General features: G+C 37.7%; 1 protein-coding gene across 3 annotated transcripts in view; it reads left to right on the forward strand.

Annotated features, from left to right (window-relative positions):
- Positions 1–15,521, forward strand: part of otud7b (OTU deubiquitinase 7B) — a 73,017-nt gene that overhangs the window by 53,552 nt on the left and 3,944 nt on the right. For 2 of the 3 annotated variants that reach the window (XM_038305332.1, XM_038305333.1), the window contains exons 7-11: positions 5,808–5,914; positions 6,176–6,303; positions 9,018–9,167; positions 11,413–11,530; positions 12,072–12,150. In XM_038305332.1, the coding sequence (XP_038161260.1) occupies positions 5,808–5,914; positions 6,176–6,303; positions 9,018–9,167; positions 11,413–11,530; positions 12,072–12,150 (582 nt within the window). The remainder of the gene's footprint in view (positions 1–5,807; positions 5,915–6,175; positions 6,304–9,017; positions 9,168–11,412; positions 11,531–12,071; positions 12,151–15,521) is intronic. The other variant, XM_038305334.1, reaches the window with a different exon arrangement.

The raw sequence follows: 15,521 nt of genomic DNA on the forward strand, positions 1-15,521 counted from the left end.
GCTGTATGCTGGAATACATCGGGTAAAAGTGGGAAAAAAAATTGTTATTTCACCTTTCTGTTTCCTGATCATCGACGGACGGGTTGGTCGTTAGATCGCAAACTTGAAGAGGGAGGATTTGCCATCGAACTTCTGGCCACTGAAAAAATACGTATTATGTAGCCAACATTTGGAAGAAGAATGTTTTCAAGATGACTTGGATAATAGCGCGTTGTGACAAACACCAGATACAGCACTGGGACTTGATCAACAGTCGATACCGCACCGTGACGTCACAAACCAGTAGGTGGCAGTAGTGTTCTTTGACAAACATGGATGCCTCCAGTAAAACACATTCACATGAAAATTACTCTTAATTAAAGCATTTATGATTTATTAAACAGTATGGAATAATTTCATATTTAAAGTACTTTCAGGAGTTTGAATTTTGAATATGACCGGACTTTTCCTTTAAAACGTTATCAAAACACATTTATAAGACATTTTTATTATTCTATTTAGCTGATTGTGGCAGCAGGAAGGCATCCTGACCGAGTTTATATCCTCTCCGTCGTTCGCTGCTCCTCAGCTCCACTCAGCTAGACGGGGAGGTAGTGATGTTTTACTTTGGTGGACAGACGAATGATCAGATTTCATTCTCCATCATTCAGTTAGTGGGTTTATGATGTAAAATAGATTAAAAAATAAAAAATACACTAATTAAACGTTGCCTAACCAGCCAGGGTGACTTGGAAAGCTTCATACTCTCTGGCCGTTGGAGGCGGGCCCTTGATGCAGCAGCCTCTTTAACCATAAGTCAAGATTCAGCTGTAATAGTGCAACGTTTTAATGATTCCCTTTGTTATTTATGGATAGAGCTGTTTATATGGTTATAATTTTAATAACTGCATGCTGTTGGAGCTTTTCTTTCATAAATAAAGGTGTTTTTACATCACATTGGTTTCCTGCCTTTGAGCTTTTAGCTCTGACAGCTCCTTCCCAGAGTAATATGCCGTGTAAACTAGTCTGGCTGGCCAGGCTAAATTAGACCCGTTTCCATCAGTTGGAGTGACTTAAGCTGGCAATGCAAACTAATTTCAAACGTTTAAGTTACGCTTGGCTGTAATGAACAGGAGTCAGCAAGCTAGCATGGACTGCAGTTCGATAAATGAGCAAGGTTTTAATGAATTTAAAAAATCATAAAGTCTTAAATTGATCAACCTGAGTTAAGAACCCCGAGCTCATATTTTCGACAGTAAAACTTCACTTTTCTTTTATTCATGTCATCTGAGCTTTAGTTATCCTCTGAACAAAACTAAAAGCTCCATAAAATGCATCGATAACGAGCCTCAGATGTGACTTCTGCTCTTCTGCAAAACAAATCTGCTCCTGAAAAAGTCTTTCTGGCATAAAACACTTTTTAGGCAATAAAATCAAATTATTCAGTTACATAATTCATTACCAGCTGCTTCAGCTGGAGCATCCATATCTAACAAGTTTTAGCTTCAAAACAGATGATCTCTATGATTTGATGATTGATATGATTACATTCAACTGTAGGAATAAAAACTGTCCTTTCAGAACTCGAGATACAAATCTAAGCGTATAAACAAACAAGGAAGTGAATTGTGAATTGTTAATAACCTTTTATAAAAACAAAAGGGGGCGAGCAAAAATTGCCAGTTGGTCGCAGGTTAGAGTGGATATATAGAGGCTCGCTGATCAGAGAAAGTGGGCGTGTCCTTTACTGTGCAGGCGTAGCGCAGTAAAGTAGGTGCTTCCTGGAGGAGGCGGTTTCTCGCCGCTCTACGTTAAATGGCCTCCGCTTTACCGGGTCAGTGAGGGGCTGCTACTGAGTCAGGAGAATTACTGATAATCATCAGTCAATCGAGGAAAATACCACCTTGAAGAAGGAATAGCTTTAAAAAACCTAAACGTAAAGAATTTATTTTTCTTTTTTTCTGTCATAGGATCTGTAGTGGGGGCTGTTTCTCAATTTGTGTACTTGTGCGTTCTCATGTGCTCGTAAAACATCATCAGACTCAGCCCTAGTACTGTTCCAATTCACAAGAAAGCAAGATTGAGAACGGACAAAGTCCCTAGATGTTGTGCTCCCCCCTCCCTCTTTACCCAGCATGCACTGCGGCAGCAGCAGCTTCCAGGTTAGCGCTCACAGAGCTCAGAGTATTAAGTTAAAAGTTCTTTTTTCTGTTGCTGCTGTTCTATAAAAGTACGTTTTTAAATTATTTGAGGCGAGAACATTATACTGTAAGCTAACTATATGGCCCATTTACTGATTTATTGCGTAATTTAAAAAAAAGTTCTGATGTTGAGAGGACCGCGGCAACCAGCGGTGCTCCGAGGCTAACAGCAGCCAGGGCTAACTGCAGGACCGTTGGCTCTGATGGCGACTTTCTTTGTTTTATTTGGTAAAATGTTCATTTGATTTGTGTTTTTTCTGACAGTGTTCATTATTATTCCCCCACTAAATTAAAAAAGTAAGAATTACTTGTTATCTAGCAGGAGTCCAGTCCAGTCCAAGGACCCCCAGACTGATGGTGAGATGGAGCGGGGACCCCCTAATTATATATATATTGTATGAAATTGTGTTATGTCAAACCGGTCCCACAGTCACTCTTACCCCATTTAAGCTGCCCTTGAAAAACCGTGCCGAGACCAGTCCGAGCTCAGTAACTGAGATAACTTATGGTGTGTAAATGGAAAGCAAACTGAACTGAACCGAGCTAGACACAACCGAACCGAGCTAACTGCAGACCAGTTCCAGAGGTGGGCTCGGCTCGGTTTTTCCCTGGCTCGGTTCTCTGATAACAAGAGCGCATGAGCAGAACGCGTCATCTCCGTCTGGCTGCACTTCGCCATTCACACTCCATTCCAGTAGTTGGCGGTAATGCCCCTCCGGAAGTTGCTTGCCAACCAACACAAAACAGAAGAAGAAGAACAACCGTAAACAACAATCGAAATCTTCTCCACGCAACATTTTAAATAATAACACCGACGTACAGCAATAATAATCAAGATTAACTTTCTGAATGTGACGGGCGCCGCCATTTTTATTTGTTTGATTCCCTCCTTCTTCGTCTTCTTCTTCTTGTGTTTTATGTCAGTTAGCAAACATTGATTACAACTGCTTGATTTCCTCCTTCAATACTGGCAGTAATACCGCAGATCGTCACTAGAAGGCGAGGAGTAGAGGAACCGAGATAGCGTGACGTGTAAACGGTCGTCAGAACCGAGCTCGGGCTGGTTAACTGATCCGAGCTTGGACCGGTCTCGGCATGGATCGGTTTTTAAAGGGTAATGTAAATGGAGTATATATTACAAATGGAGTAATGTAACTAAAGTATTTCTTCCTGGGATTATTAAAGTATTAATGATTCTGATTCCTGGTTGATGGGACAGGTGTTGTGAATGAAACGGTGCCCAGCTTGAAAAAGCTCCTGTGTGTCGCTGACTGTGTGCATTGATGACTGAAAGACATCTTCTGCCTCCATTTATCTGTTTACTACAGTTTGTTGAATTCATGTTAATGGGGTTTATAAAAAAATATATATATAATATATAAAAAAAAAAAAAAAAAAAAAGGTGGAGGTGAAATGCAGCTCCTGACGAGCCGAGCGTGTGGTGATGTCATCAGCACGCTTCTGTTCCAGTTGACCCACATTTATGCTGCATGCTCCCGTTCCCCCAGAATCCACACTTTCCTGTGTTCGTCTCAAGATCATACTTGGCGAGGACACGAGTGCGTACTCACGTTCTAGTTAATTGAGAAACAGCCGGGCTCTAAGTGGAACCTGTTTGCATGTTTGGGTTTAAACTGTCATCACCAGAGCTGTTGATATTGAACCGGTTTGAATATATTTGCGTTTTCAAATCACAGCTTCCTCATTTTGTAACTCTGCCTGCAGTTATTTTTAATCTTTAAATTATCACCGTTATAAACCTGCTGCCATTTCTCTCTGAAATGGTGGGCGAATTTTTTAACAGGATTTTCTCCACCTCTCATCCCACTTTTCTCTTGTTGAGCTTTAAATAATCTACACTGTGACTCGGAAACAAATTAGGCTGTTAAGAGTTGGTTTTATTTCATTCATTTCGTTACAGACTGTATTTTTTATTTTTTTTACTTATGAAAGCAAGCTTTGTGGTACAAAAAGTGTTATTTATTTAGGGCGGCAGCAGGCGGCCACTGAGGGGAGACCTCACCAATAACCGGTTACTACTGGCTACTCCTTTAACGGCTGCTCCTGCACAGGGGCGGATTTAGGAAATTTGGGGCCCTAGGCAAAGACAGGCAGGGGGCCCTCTGAATTTAGAAGACAACACATACAGATAGAGAAATGTTAATAGAATAGACATCCATTATCTGTTCTAGGTTGTGTCCCTCTCTTCTTGTCCCTTTTCTTCTTGTTTTCCTCTCTATGTTTTGTACTCAGCTGACTTTTCATGCTGTCTCTAAAGGAATGAAAGATTTTTTCCAAGCACTAAGCTCACTTAGCTGATTGCTCCTTCCTGTGTTTCCAAAAAGGCCAAAGTAAATAACCCAGTCCTTCTTTTCACTGTAGACAAGCCATGATCTGCTTATCTGTTCTCCATTTTTCATTTGGATGAAATAATAGCTGCATGAATCATGACAGCAGACAAGATAGAGGAGAGCAGGAGGCGGGGTTACCAATCTACTCGCTCTGGAGAACAGAGTTCGCTGCTTTTAGATGTTGTCTCCAAAGTCTCCAGTAGCAGAAAAAAGTTGCTGATACACACTTAATATTATCAGCATTCTGATGGCATTTTAGCCAAAGAATTTTTATCAAAAACATAAATAATGTGCACAAATAAGGAATAGTTGTATTAACCATACATGTAAACATAGTTTTATGGGGCCCAAGGAACTGCCTAGTAAATCCTCCCTGACTGCATCGATACCAGATATCTGGTTTCCGTCAGATAGCCAATGTTCGTTCTGATTGTTGTAATGCTGTCCGATCTGAATCCAGTGTTATTCAGCTGTTATTCCCCCAGCAGGGGGCAGCAGTTTGCTCACAATGAGGCCCAGTAAGCAGCAAACCTTCTGAAAATGAGTAAAAAAAATTTAAAATAAATGTATTTACCCCTAATTTGAGTAGGAAAATGAGATGATCTGCCATTTTTAACCCTTAAAAAAAGATAATTAGATATTATGCACTAGAAATAAGAGACAGTAGTTGTTTTTTTTCTTATTTTAAATGCAAATTATCTTGTTCCATTTGCAAAGTGTCTCAGTAACCTGCAAAAAAGCACTTAAGAATAAAAAATGACTTACTTAGCTAGATTTGGCGCTAGGCACTTTTTTGAAATCAAAGTGCTAGAGGGGTCTGAAAAGTGGCTAAATATAGCGACTAAAGCACTAAATTAGCAACACTGCTCTTTGCATCGTTTGTTTTCAAATGGTTTGCTGCTGTCTGTTTGGACCTTTCTGAACATGTGCAGCAAATGGACTGATCCAATATGGTGGACACTGAAGGGGCTGATGGCATTTTAATTAAATGATTTTGATGAAAAACATAATAAATGTGCACAAATAAGGAATAGTTGTATTAACTGTACATGTAAAGAGTTTTATGGGCCCCCAGGAACAGACTAGTGGATCTTTTCCATGAGAAATCCTATTGCCACTGAATGAGGAGCACAAACGTTAGGCAGAGGCTCTAGGCCTTGTTGTCAGTTTGCAGCCTTGTGGTGAGGCGTAGTAACGTCAGTGCATGCTTCTGTGACATTTGACACCGTCTCTCTAAAAAGCAAACCTGTGTGTGTGTCCCCTCCTTTCTCCCCAGTCCGGACTGGTCTACACGGAGGAGGAGTGGCAGAAAGAGTGGAACGAGCTGTTGAAGCTGGCCTCCAGCGAGCCAAGAATCCACTACAGCACCAACGGCACCAACGGGTAAGGTCTGGCACGAACAAAGCATCGACTGTTTGCCCACGACACTTAGTCACACGCTGCTTGTTTTCCACGGACAAACAGCTGCGCTCAGAAGTCAGCCCCTCGTCACTGACGGGTCCTCTGAGATGCATAAACAGACAATAGAGGCACTCAGGTTACCGCAGACGGCGTTGGTTTATGATTATTTTATGTCCTGAAACATGAAGGATTCCCCTCATCTGGTTGATTTCCCGAATAAACACGTGTATCCGTTCTCTCCAGGGCGGAGTCCTCCGAGGAGCCTGTTTATGAGAGTTTGGAGGAGTTTCACGTCTTCGTCTTGGCTCACGTCCTCAGGAGGCCCATCGTGGTGGTGGCCGACACCATGCTGAGGGACTCTGGAGGAGAAGGTTAGATGTTCACCTGGACTGAGATTGCAGATCTGGTTGGGGATTAGGTTTAAAGTAGGGATGCACGTTATAATCGGCCCCCTATCGGTATCAGCCTTAAAACTGAATATCGGACATCGGCCACCCTACCGATATTTAACCCGATATTTGATCAGCTTCTGAGTTTCTAAAGTCTAAAAAAAAAATAAAAATACTTCTTCTTCCTCAAAAACGTCTTTTTTACAGACTTAAAAACTTTTAAAGACGAGGGAGAAATATTGATACATCAAAATATCACAATATCTTCATATGCTGATATATTGCCATTTAAAAACACCATATCAATCTCTTTTACTAATGAAATATTGCTATATGTCATCGTTATGCTACGAAATCCCCCGAAAATTCACGAAATTTTGCCATATTTTTATATGTTGATATATTGACGCGGTATCGATCTATTTTACTAACAAAATCTCACAAGAATTTGCAAAATATCACGAGAGTTTGTAACAGAACGATGAAATTTCACGAGATTTTGAAAGTAAAATAGATTGATACCACGTTTTAAAAAATCAACTTGATATCAGCATATGAAAATATATTTGAGTATATTATTTTTCAAAGTGTCAGAAATGGATAACAAAACTGCTATTTTCAATGACTACTTATTTTTGTCCAGCTTTAACATCGGTATCGATATCGGTTATCGGCTACATGAGTTTTAAAATATCGGCATATCGGATATCGGCCAAAATCCCAATATCGTGGATCCCTAATTTAAAGCACAAAAAAATCAGAAGAATTGGAGAAAAAAAATGTCTGGTGTAAAATTATGAAGATCTATTTTGCATTTTTGTACTCGAACTAAAATTAAATGGGGCCTGAAACATTAAACTTCATATAATAAATTCAGAAGAGTTGGAACAGGTTCGTTTAGAGATATGATCCATCTGTTTATTGGTGTTTTGGGGCTTTATACCACCAGCACCGCCGCCTCGTTCTGATGGAAACCAGCTTTCCGCTACATGTCTGTAATCATGGCGCATCGCCATACCTACAGAATGGACCAGCTTGTGGATGTTTGACCTCAGGGTTTCATCGTTTCCAGAGTCACAGGACTTTTCTCTTATTTTTTTATGGAGAATTTCTTCCTACTACCATATTTTCACGACTATAAGGCGCATATAAACGTCTTTTTTTCCCTCAAAATGTGCGGCACGCCCTATAGTGCGGTGCGCCCTATGTGTGTTGTAACTGCGGACGTTGTTGAGACCGCCATGAGAACGTTAAAGGGGGAAGTGTGGGTGTGGCTTATGTATAAAAGAACAGGTATGTGCTTTATGCAGAACATTGTTGTCTTAACAACCCTAAAAATGGCAGAGACACGCCTATGAAGAACAGTTTAAACTGAAGGCTATCAGCTACGCAGAGGAACACGGAAATCGAGCAGCCGCGAGAGAATTCAAGATTAATGAGTCGATGGTTCGCAAGTGGAGGAAGATGGAAGACGAACTCCAACAGGTGAAGAAGACGCAGCTGAGTTTCCGCAGACATAAAGGCGAGGAGGCCCGAGTTGGAGGAAAAGCAGTAACGCTAGCGGAAGAAAAAAAAATTGGAACATTTTTAAGGAAGTCCGTCGTGGTGCTTTCGTTTTATGAAACGGTGCCATTTTTCCATCCGGACCGGGACTACAGTAGTGCAGCAACGTCCGGCGGATTATAATGAAAAGCTGGCGAGCGGCGTGGGAGCGACGGATGACCGACGGAGACCACGGTTTCACGAAAAGTGGAAGGCAGCGCCGGGCAAGTTACGCCACAGTTTGCGGATGGATTGTAGATGCTTGGGCTAACGTGTCTGCTGGCGCTGTTGTTCGAGCTTTCGCAAAAGCCGGCATCATTTCCGAGGAGCCGCACGGCACGGAAAGTGACTCTGACAGCGAAGAAGGGGAAACTGGCATGCCTGATTTAGCGCAGCTGTTTAATTCAGAAACAGAGGATGATGACTTTGATGGGTTTGATTAATACTTTGTAATAAATACATGAATAAAGCACAAACATACTCAGTTTTGCTCCCGCTCTATTTTTAAATATGCAGTAGATGTATTTAAACGTAGTAGAGGATATTTACAGGTATATAAAACCCGCGCCCTATAATGCGGTGCGCCTTATGTGTGTGTTAAATACAGAAATGGTACACATAACTGAGACTGCGCCTTTTAGTACGGTGCGCCTTATGGTCGTGAAAATACGGTAATCTCCTGGATTGATGGCTAACTGCCGCTCTCTCTGTGTGGCTGCTAACCCACAATATTACTACTAAGTAAACGTCTTAAGCTCCTGTAACTTCCTGATTATAAAAGATCATTTTACAGTCCAGAGGTTTAATTTCTTCTGTTATTTATTTGTATTGTTCTTAAATGCCTGTTTTCTCATCCACAAATAGAAATATTTTATAGAAATACTGACTTTACTTGATACAGCTGTTGATGCAGGTATATTTTACATCCTTGGTGAAGATATATTCGGAGGAAAGAAATAGTAATAGACTGAAAAAAAAAAGAACTTCTGGCTACTTTCACTCGTTATTGTTTAGATGTTCTAACAAATAAAAGAAATGTTTTATTAATATAGATTTCATAGTTTCTTTTCTTACTTTAAAGTATCCTGATGTCCATTTTGAAAACTCAGGATGCGTTTTATCCGATATTTAACTTCCTGGTTTCTGTGCTGCAGCTTTTGCTCCCATCCCGTTCGGAGGCATCTACCTGCCGCTGGAAGTGACGGCTGCCAAGTGCCATCGCTCCCCTCTGGTCCTGGCGTACGATCAGGCACATTTCTCAGCGCTGGTCTCCATGGAGCAGAAGGACAGGACCAAAGATCAAGGTGAGACTCCGCCCCGTTCATCACTCCTATCAGGGACCCTCAGCCCTGAACACAGCTCCACTGAAATGTACAATAAGATGAGACCTCATAAATAATTTCTGGGCTTATCTTTTCTTTCCTTGTCAGATGCAACCATGTTGTCTTCTGGGAAACAGTTTCTACCCGTTTCTCTCTCCCTACATCTCTTTTTTAATTTTTTTTATTTTATAATAAAAGCAAATTCATCAAATTCTAAATCTTACATTTATACAGTAAACAATGAAAACGTATAGGTGCCGGTCTATTAGAAATGATTTGTACAGAATGAATGGAAGCAGCAGCCCTTGTACTGCAAACAACATCTAGAAATAAGTAAAAAATGTCTTAAATTAAGTGTATTTACCCTTAATTTGAGCAGGTAAATAAGATGATCTGCCAATGGAATGATTATTTTTACTCCTAAAATAAGATAATTAGATAATATACACTTGAAATAAGACAAAGCAATTGTTTTTTTCTTATTTTAAATGTAAATTGTCTTGTTCCATTGGCAAAGTGTCTTACCTACCTCCTCAATTCAAGAAGAAATGCACTTAATTTGAGCAAAAATTACTTATTTAGATTTCTATTTTTTGCAGTGATACTCTCCCTCCATTGATCCTTTTAAATCGAGGTTGTTTTCTGGTGGCTGGTTGGTTGTGATTGTGCCATAAATAGAAGAATTGTGTCAATTATCTATCATTTTTTATTCCGATTAGGTACAGATAGTGTAAAATCATAGAGGTTTTTCCCTCTATCAGAAAGATCTTTTCTTTATCTTTTTGAAAATATGCTGAGTTGAAAGAAAGTGTATATTTATTTATTTTAGTAATTTATTGTGGGAGTTGTATTGCATCCTGAATAGATGCCCATATTATATGGAGGATAAAAAGTGCCAAATTTAAATAAATAAATACAGCATTAAATAAATAATTAAATGTGTCAATAATTAATTAAATGTGGAATTAAATAAATAAATGTGCCATTAATTAATTAAAACCACGTCACTAATATAAAGTGCCACAATTAAATAAATAAATACAGCGATAAACAATTAATTAAATGTGTAATTCATTAAATAAATAAGGAATTAAATATATAAATGTGTCATTAATTTAATAAAATACGGCTTCATTTTATAAAAAAAAATATATATAATTATTTCAGTGTGCATTTAATTATTTCATGGTCCTGTGTCGCAGTGCATCAAAACCATTAAAAGAATCTGTCAAACTCACCCATCAAAGTTAGGGGGCGGGGTTAAAGCGAATCGAGTCTCTGTAATCGATTTGCTTCGCCTTAATGTGCAGGGTGACCATCAGGTGTTAGATAACCGCCCCCCTAACTTTGATGGGTGAGTTTGACAGATTCTTTTAATGGTTTCGATGTATTTAATGGTTTGGTATTAAATAATCAGATAAAACAAAAGTTAATCTAAAAAAGCTATTAATCTACAGTTACCGTAAATTCCGGACTATAGAGCGCACCTGATTACAGGCCGCAGGCTCTAATTTTAGAAAGAAAATCTATTTTGTACTTTTATAAGCCGCACCGGATTTCAAGCCGCAGGTTTCCCACGTTGTATTAGATATTTACAAAAAAAGATATTACACGTGAGCATTTTTTTTTTTTGACATTTGATTTAATCCGTATGATAAAACAAACAAATACGGTACATATTATGAATGCTTTTTTTTTTTTTCAAACTACCTTTAACACATTTAAATATACGTATGTGTCGGTAATGCGCAAAGAACGCTGCATATACCGGTACTTTTAATTGAACAACGCACAGAACATTGCAGCCGACCAGGAAAAGTCATTAATCACTTTCTTCTTCCTCCTGCGCACTGAAACCCTCAAAGTCCTCTTCCTCGGTGTCTGAGGTGATGCCGGTGATGCTGACTGATTTACAAGACTGTAAATAACTGTGAAAGTGAGAATTATGTGTCGCACAATTTCATTGGACCTCTGTGTATACTCTTCAATTTTATTGGTCTGTTTTTCGCGCCACGAAAAAAAAAAACATGTTTTAGCCGCACTGTATTATAGGCCGCAGTGTTCAAACAGCGGGAAAAAAGTAGCGGCTTATAGTCCGGAATTTACGGTAATTAAAAGTCTGATTTTGTGAACATCCATAATATTAATGATCCAATTTAGGAAACGTGATTGAGCAGCACAACTGTAGCTCTCCCTCTCACAGTCCATCTTTCTTTTTTCCACCCAGCAGTTGTGATTCCGCTCACCGACTCGGAGCACAAAATGCTGCCTCTGCACTTTGCTGTGGATCCTGGGAAGGACTGGGAATGGGGAAAAGACGACATGGACAACGTGATGCTGGCGAGGTAATAATACGACCTAAAAGCGTCTGTCCTCTTAATGTGCTCGGTCATGTTAGCGCACGGTTCGCCTGCTGACTCCGGGTCACACACCCGCTGATGACGACAATAAGATTAGCCTGAAAAAAACCTGGAGTGATGAAGCTGCAGAAAGAGCCTCCTTTACCTGAGCTGCTGGTGTCGGGTGTCTGTATCTGCTCAGGTTTAACGGTCACAAAGCTGAAAGCTTTTTGCTTGACATGTATACTTTGTATTTTACTATTCTATTTGATTAAATGTAGAAACAGTGGAATTGAAAGAGAAAACAACACATTTAAGCGCCGGTTCATCACAATTTTAGAATGGAAACGGTTTAGATTTATATTTTTTATAAAGTCATTCATTTTCTACGGAGGTTTATAAGCTAATTTGATGTTGATGAAGTTTTTTTCCCTTTAATTTAAGGAAGCTCTGCCAGCTGCGGAAATCTCCACCTTTGAGTCTGCAGACGGTTTGTTGTATAAAGTTTTTTAACTCGTATTTATCACGGTTCTTTTCTGTTTCTCAGTGTGGCTCTCTCCTTGGAGGCCAAGCTCCAGATGTTGCACACCTACCTGACTGTTACCTGGCTGCCGCTGCCTTGTGAGGTAATGACCAGCTTTGCTCTCCTCCTTTCAGGGTGACATTTGCAAAACGGGTCAAAAATAGAATAGATCTATTAGTCTAAGACAGACACATATACATAAAAAAAGAACAACTAATAAAATGATCCAAAGATCTGATGGATCCGACTTCTGGTCAAATCTTTGCTGTGAACTTTCCACTTATTTTCTATCAGAGGTTTTGTTTTCTTTGCATCTGTCGCCACCTGCTGGCAGCTTCACAGAACACAGTGCTGGAGGTAACAGTTTTTAGCTGGTTGATAGCAGTACAAATGTAAATTTTTGCTATACAAAAATATACAATTATAAAATATATATTTTAATTATGAAATATTTAAAATAAATATATTTAAAATGCATATGTTAAAATATATAAAAGTTTTATACTGCTATCATTTTAATGATAAGTTTGTAGAGGTCATCGAAGGTCTGTGAACATCTGCTGAAACTTTGATTTTCATTTAAATTATTGCTAACATATCAGTTGCTAACCTAAGAATATGAATAATACAATTTTTACCTGAAAAAAACGATAGCGGCACAAACGACAATTATTGCTGCACAAACCAGCACAGAAGGAGACGTAGGAGACGCAGATTCTCATTGGAATCTACCTTTTTTTAAAACCGAATTTTAAACACTGAATTTTTTTAGACATTGGATTCCTTACACTCAATTTTTATCTGGTAAAAAATCACCAGAAAAAAATTCAGCTGCAAAAGTGTTGACCTTTTGGTGAACTCAAGCCAAAGCAATCTACACTCGATAGAGTCGAGCAGCTTCTAGCCAATGAAATTAGCTCATTTGGTCACGTGACAAAACGGCTGGGCTCAGCGCTGTTCCCGGCTTAATGAGGATTTTCTTTTTTGTTAAACAGATAGAATTACAAAACGTCAGTTAGCTACTGACAGACAGCTATTAGAGTTTTTCCCTCTTATCAGACTGGGTGAAACAGCTGAGCCGATCACAGCTAGTTTGGCACCCCTGTCTGTTTGCCGCCGCAATGTTGCCTCTGGCCTAAATGAAGAAGAAAAAAAGTTTGCAGCCGGCCGCTTCTTCCGGATCAAACCAAGAGCCTTGGCAGACAGGAGTGCCGTACCAGCTGTGATCTGCGCAGTTGAGCCCAGCCGTTGTCACGTGACCAAATTAGCTAATTTCATTGGCTAGAAGCTGCTTGACTCTATCGAGTGTAGATTGCTTTGGCTTGAGTTCACCAAAAGGTCAACACTTTTGCAGCTGAATTTTTTTCTGGTGAATTTTTACCAGATAAAAATTGAGTGTAAGGAATTCAATGTCTAAAAAAATTCAGTGTTAAAAAAATTCAGGGTTTAAAATTTGGTGTTAGAAAAAATTCAGTGTTTAAAATTCGGTGTTAAAAAAAATTCAGTGTTTAAAATTCGGTGTTAAAAAAAATTCAGGGTTTAAAATTCGGTGTTAAAAAAATTCAGGGTTTAAAATTCGATGTTAAAAAAATTCAGCGTTTAAAATTGGGTGTTAAAAAAATCCAGGGTTTAAAATTCGGTGTTAAAAAAATCCAGGGTTTCAAATTCGGTGTTAAAAAATTCAGCGTTTAAAATTCGGTGTTAAAAAACTTCAGCGTTCAAAATTCGGGGTTCAAAAAATTCAGGGTTTAAAATTCAATGTTAAAAAAATTCAGTGTTAAAAAAATTCAGGGTTTAAAATTCGATGTTAAAAAAATTCAGTGTTAAAAAAATTCAGGGTTTAAAATTTGGTGTTAAAAAAAATTCAGTGTTTAAAATTCGGTGTTAAAAAAATTCAGAGTTTAAAATTCGGTGTTAAAAAAATTCAGGGTTTAAAATTCGATGTTAAAAAAATTCAGCGTTTAAAATTCGGTGTTAAAAAAATCCAGGGTTTCAAATTCGGTGTTAAAAAAATCCAGGGTTTCAAATTCGGTGTTAAAAAAATTCAGCGTTTAAAATTCGGTGTTAAAAAACTTCAGCGTTCAAAATTCGGGGTTAAAAAAATTCAGGGTTTAAAATTCAATGTTAAAAAAATTCAGTGTTAAAAAAATTCAGGGTTTAAAATTCGATGTTAAAAAAATTCAGTGTTAAAAAAATTCAGGGTTTAAAATTCGGTGTTAGAAAAAATTCAGTGTTTAAAATTCGGTGTTAAAAAATTCAGCGCTTAAAATTCAGTGTTAAAAAATTCAGAGTTTAAAATTCAGTGTTTAAAATTCGGTGTTCAAGATTCCGTGTTTAAAATTCGGTGTTAAAAAAATTCTGTTTAAAATTCGGTGTTAAAAAATTCTGTGTTTAAAATTCGGTGTTAAAAAATTCAGCGTTTAAAATTCGGTGTTCAAAATTCAGTATTTAAAATTCGCTGTTAAAAAATTCCGTGTTTAAAATTCGATGTTGAAAAATTCAGTGTTTAAAATTCAGTGTTGAAAAATTCAGTGTTTAAAATTCAGTGTTAAAAAATTCAGTGTTTAAAATTCGCTGTTAAAAAATTCAGCGTTTAAAATTCAGTGTTAAAAAATTCAGTGTTTAAAATTTGCTGTTAAAAAATTCAGTGTTTAAAATTCGCTGTTAAAAAATTCAGTGTTAAAAAAATTCAGGGTTTAAAATTTGGTGTTAAAAAAAATTCAGTGTTTAAAATTCGGTGTTAAAAAAAATTCAGGGTTTAAAATTCGGTGTTAAAAAAATTCAGGGTTTAAAATTCGATGTTAAAAAAATTCAGGGTTTAAAATTCGATGTTAAAAAAATTCAGCGTTTAAAATTCGGTGTTAAAAAAATCCAGGGTTTCAAATTCGGTGTTAAAAAAATCCAGGGTTTCAAATTCGGTGTTAAAAAAATTCAGCGTTTAAAATTCGGTGTTAAAAAACTTCAGCGTTCAAAATTCGGGGTTAAAAAAATTCAGGGTTTAAAATTCAATGTTAAAAAAATTCAGTGTTAAAAAAATTCAGGGTTTAAAATTCGGTGTTAGAAAAAATTCAGTGTTTAAAATTCGGTGTTAAAAAAAATTCCGTGTTTAAAATTCGGTGTTAAAAAATTCAGCGCTTAAAATTCAGTGTTAAAAAATTCAGAGTTTAAAATTCAGTGTTTAAAATTCGGTGTTCAAGATTCAGTGTTTAAAATTCGCTGTTAAAAAATTCTGTGTTTAAAATTCGGTGTTGAAAAATTCAGTTTAAAATTCAGTGTTAAAAAATTCAGTGTTTAAAATTCGCTGTTAAAAAAATTCAGTGTTTAAAATTCGCTGTTAAAAAAATTCCGTGTTTAAAATTTGCTGTTAAAAAATTCCGTGTTTAAAATTCGGTGTTAAAAAAATTCTGTGTTTAAAATTCGGTGTTAAAAAATTCTGTGTTTAAAATTCGGTGTTAAAAAATTCAGCGTTTAAAA

The sequence above is a fragment of the Cyprinodon tularosa genome, unplaced genomic scaffold (genome assembly GCF_016077235.1).
Source record: "Cyprinodon tularosa strain WSP-4 unplaced genomic scaffold, ASM1607723v1 ctg556, whole genome shotgun sequence".
Lineage (NCBI taxonomy): Eukaryota > Metazoa > Chordata > Actinopteri > Cyprinodontiformes > Cyprinodontidae > Cyprinodon > Cyprinodon tularosa.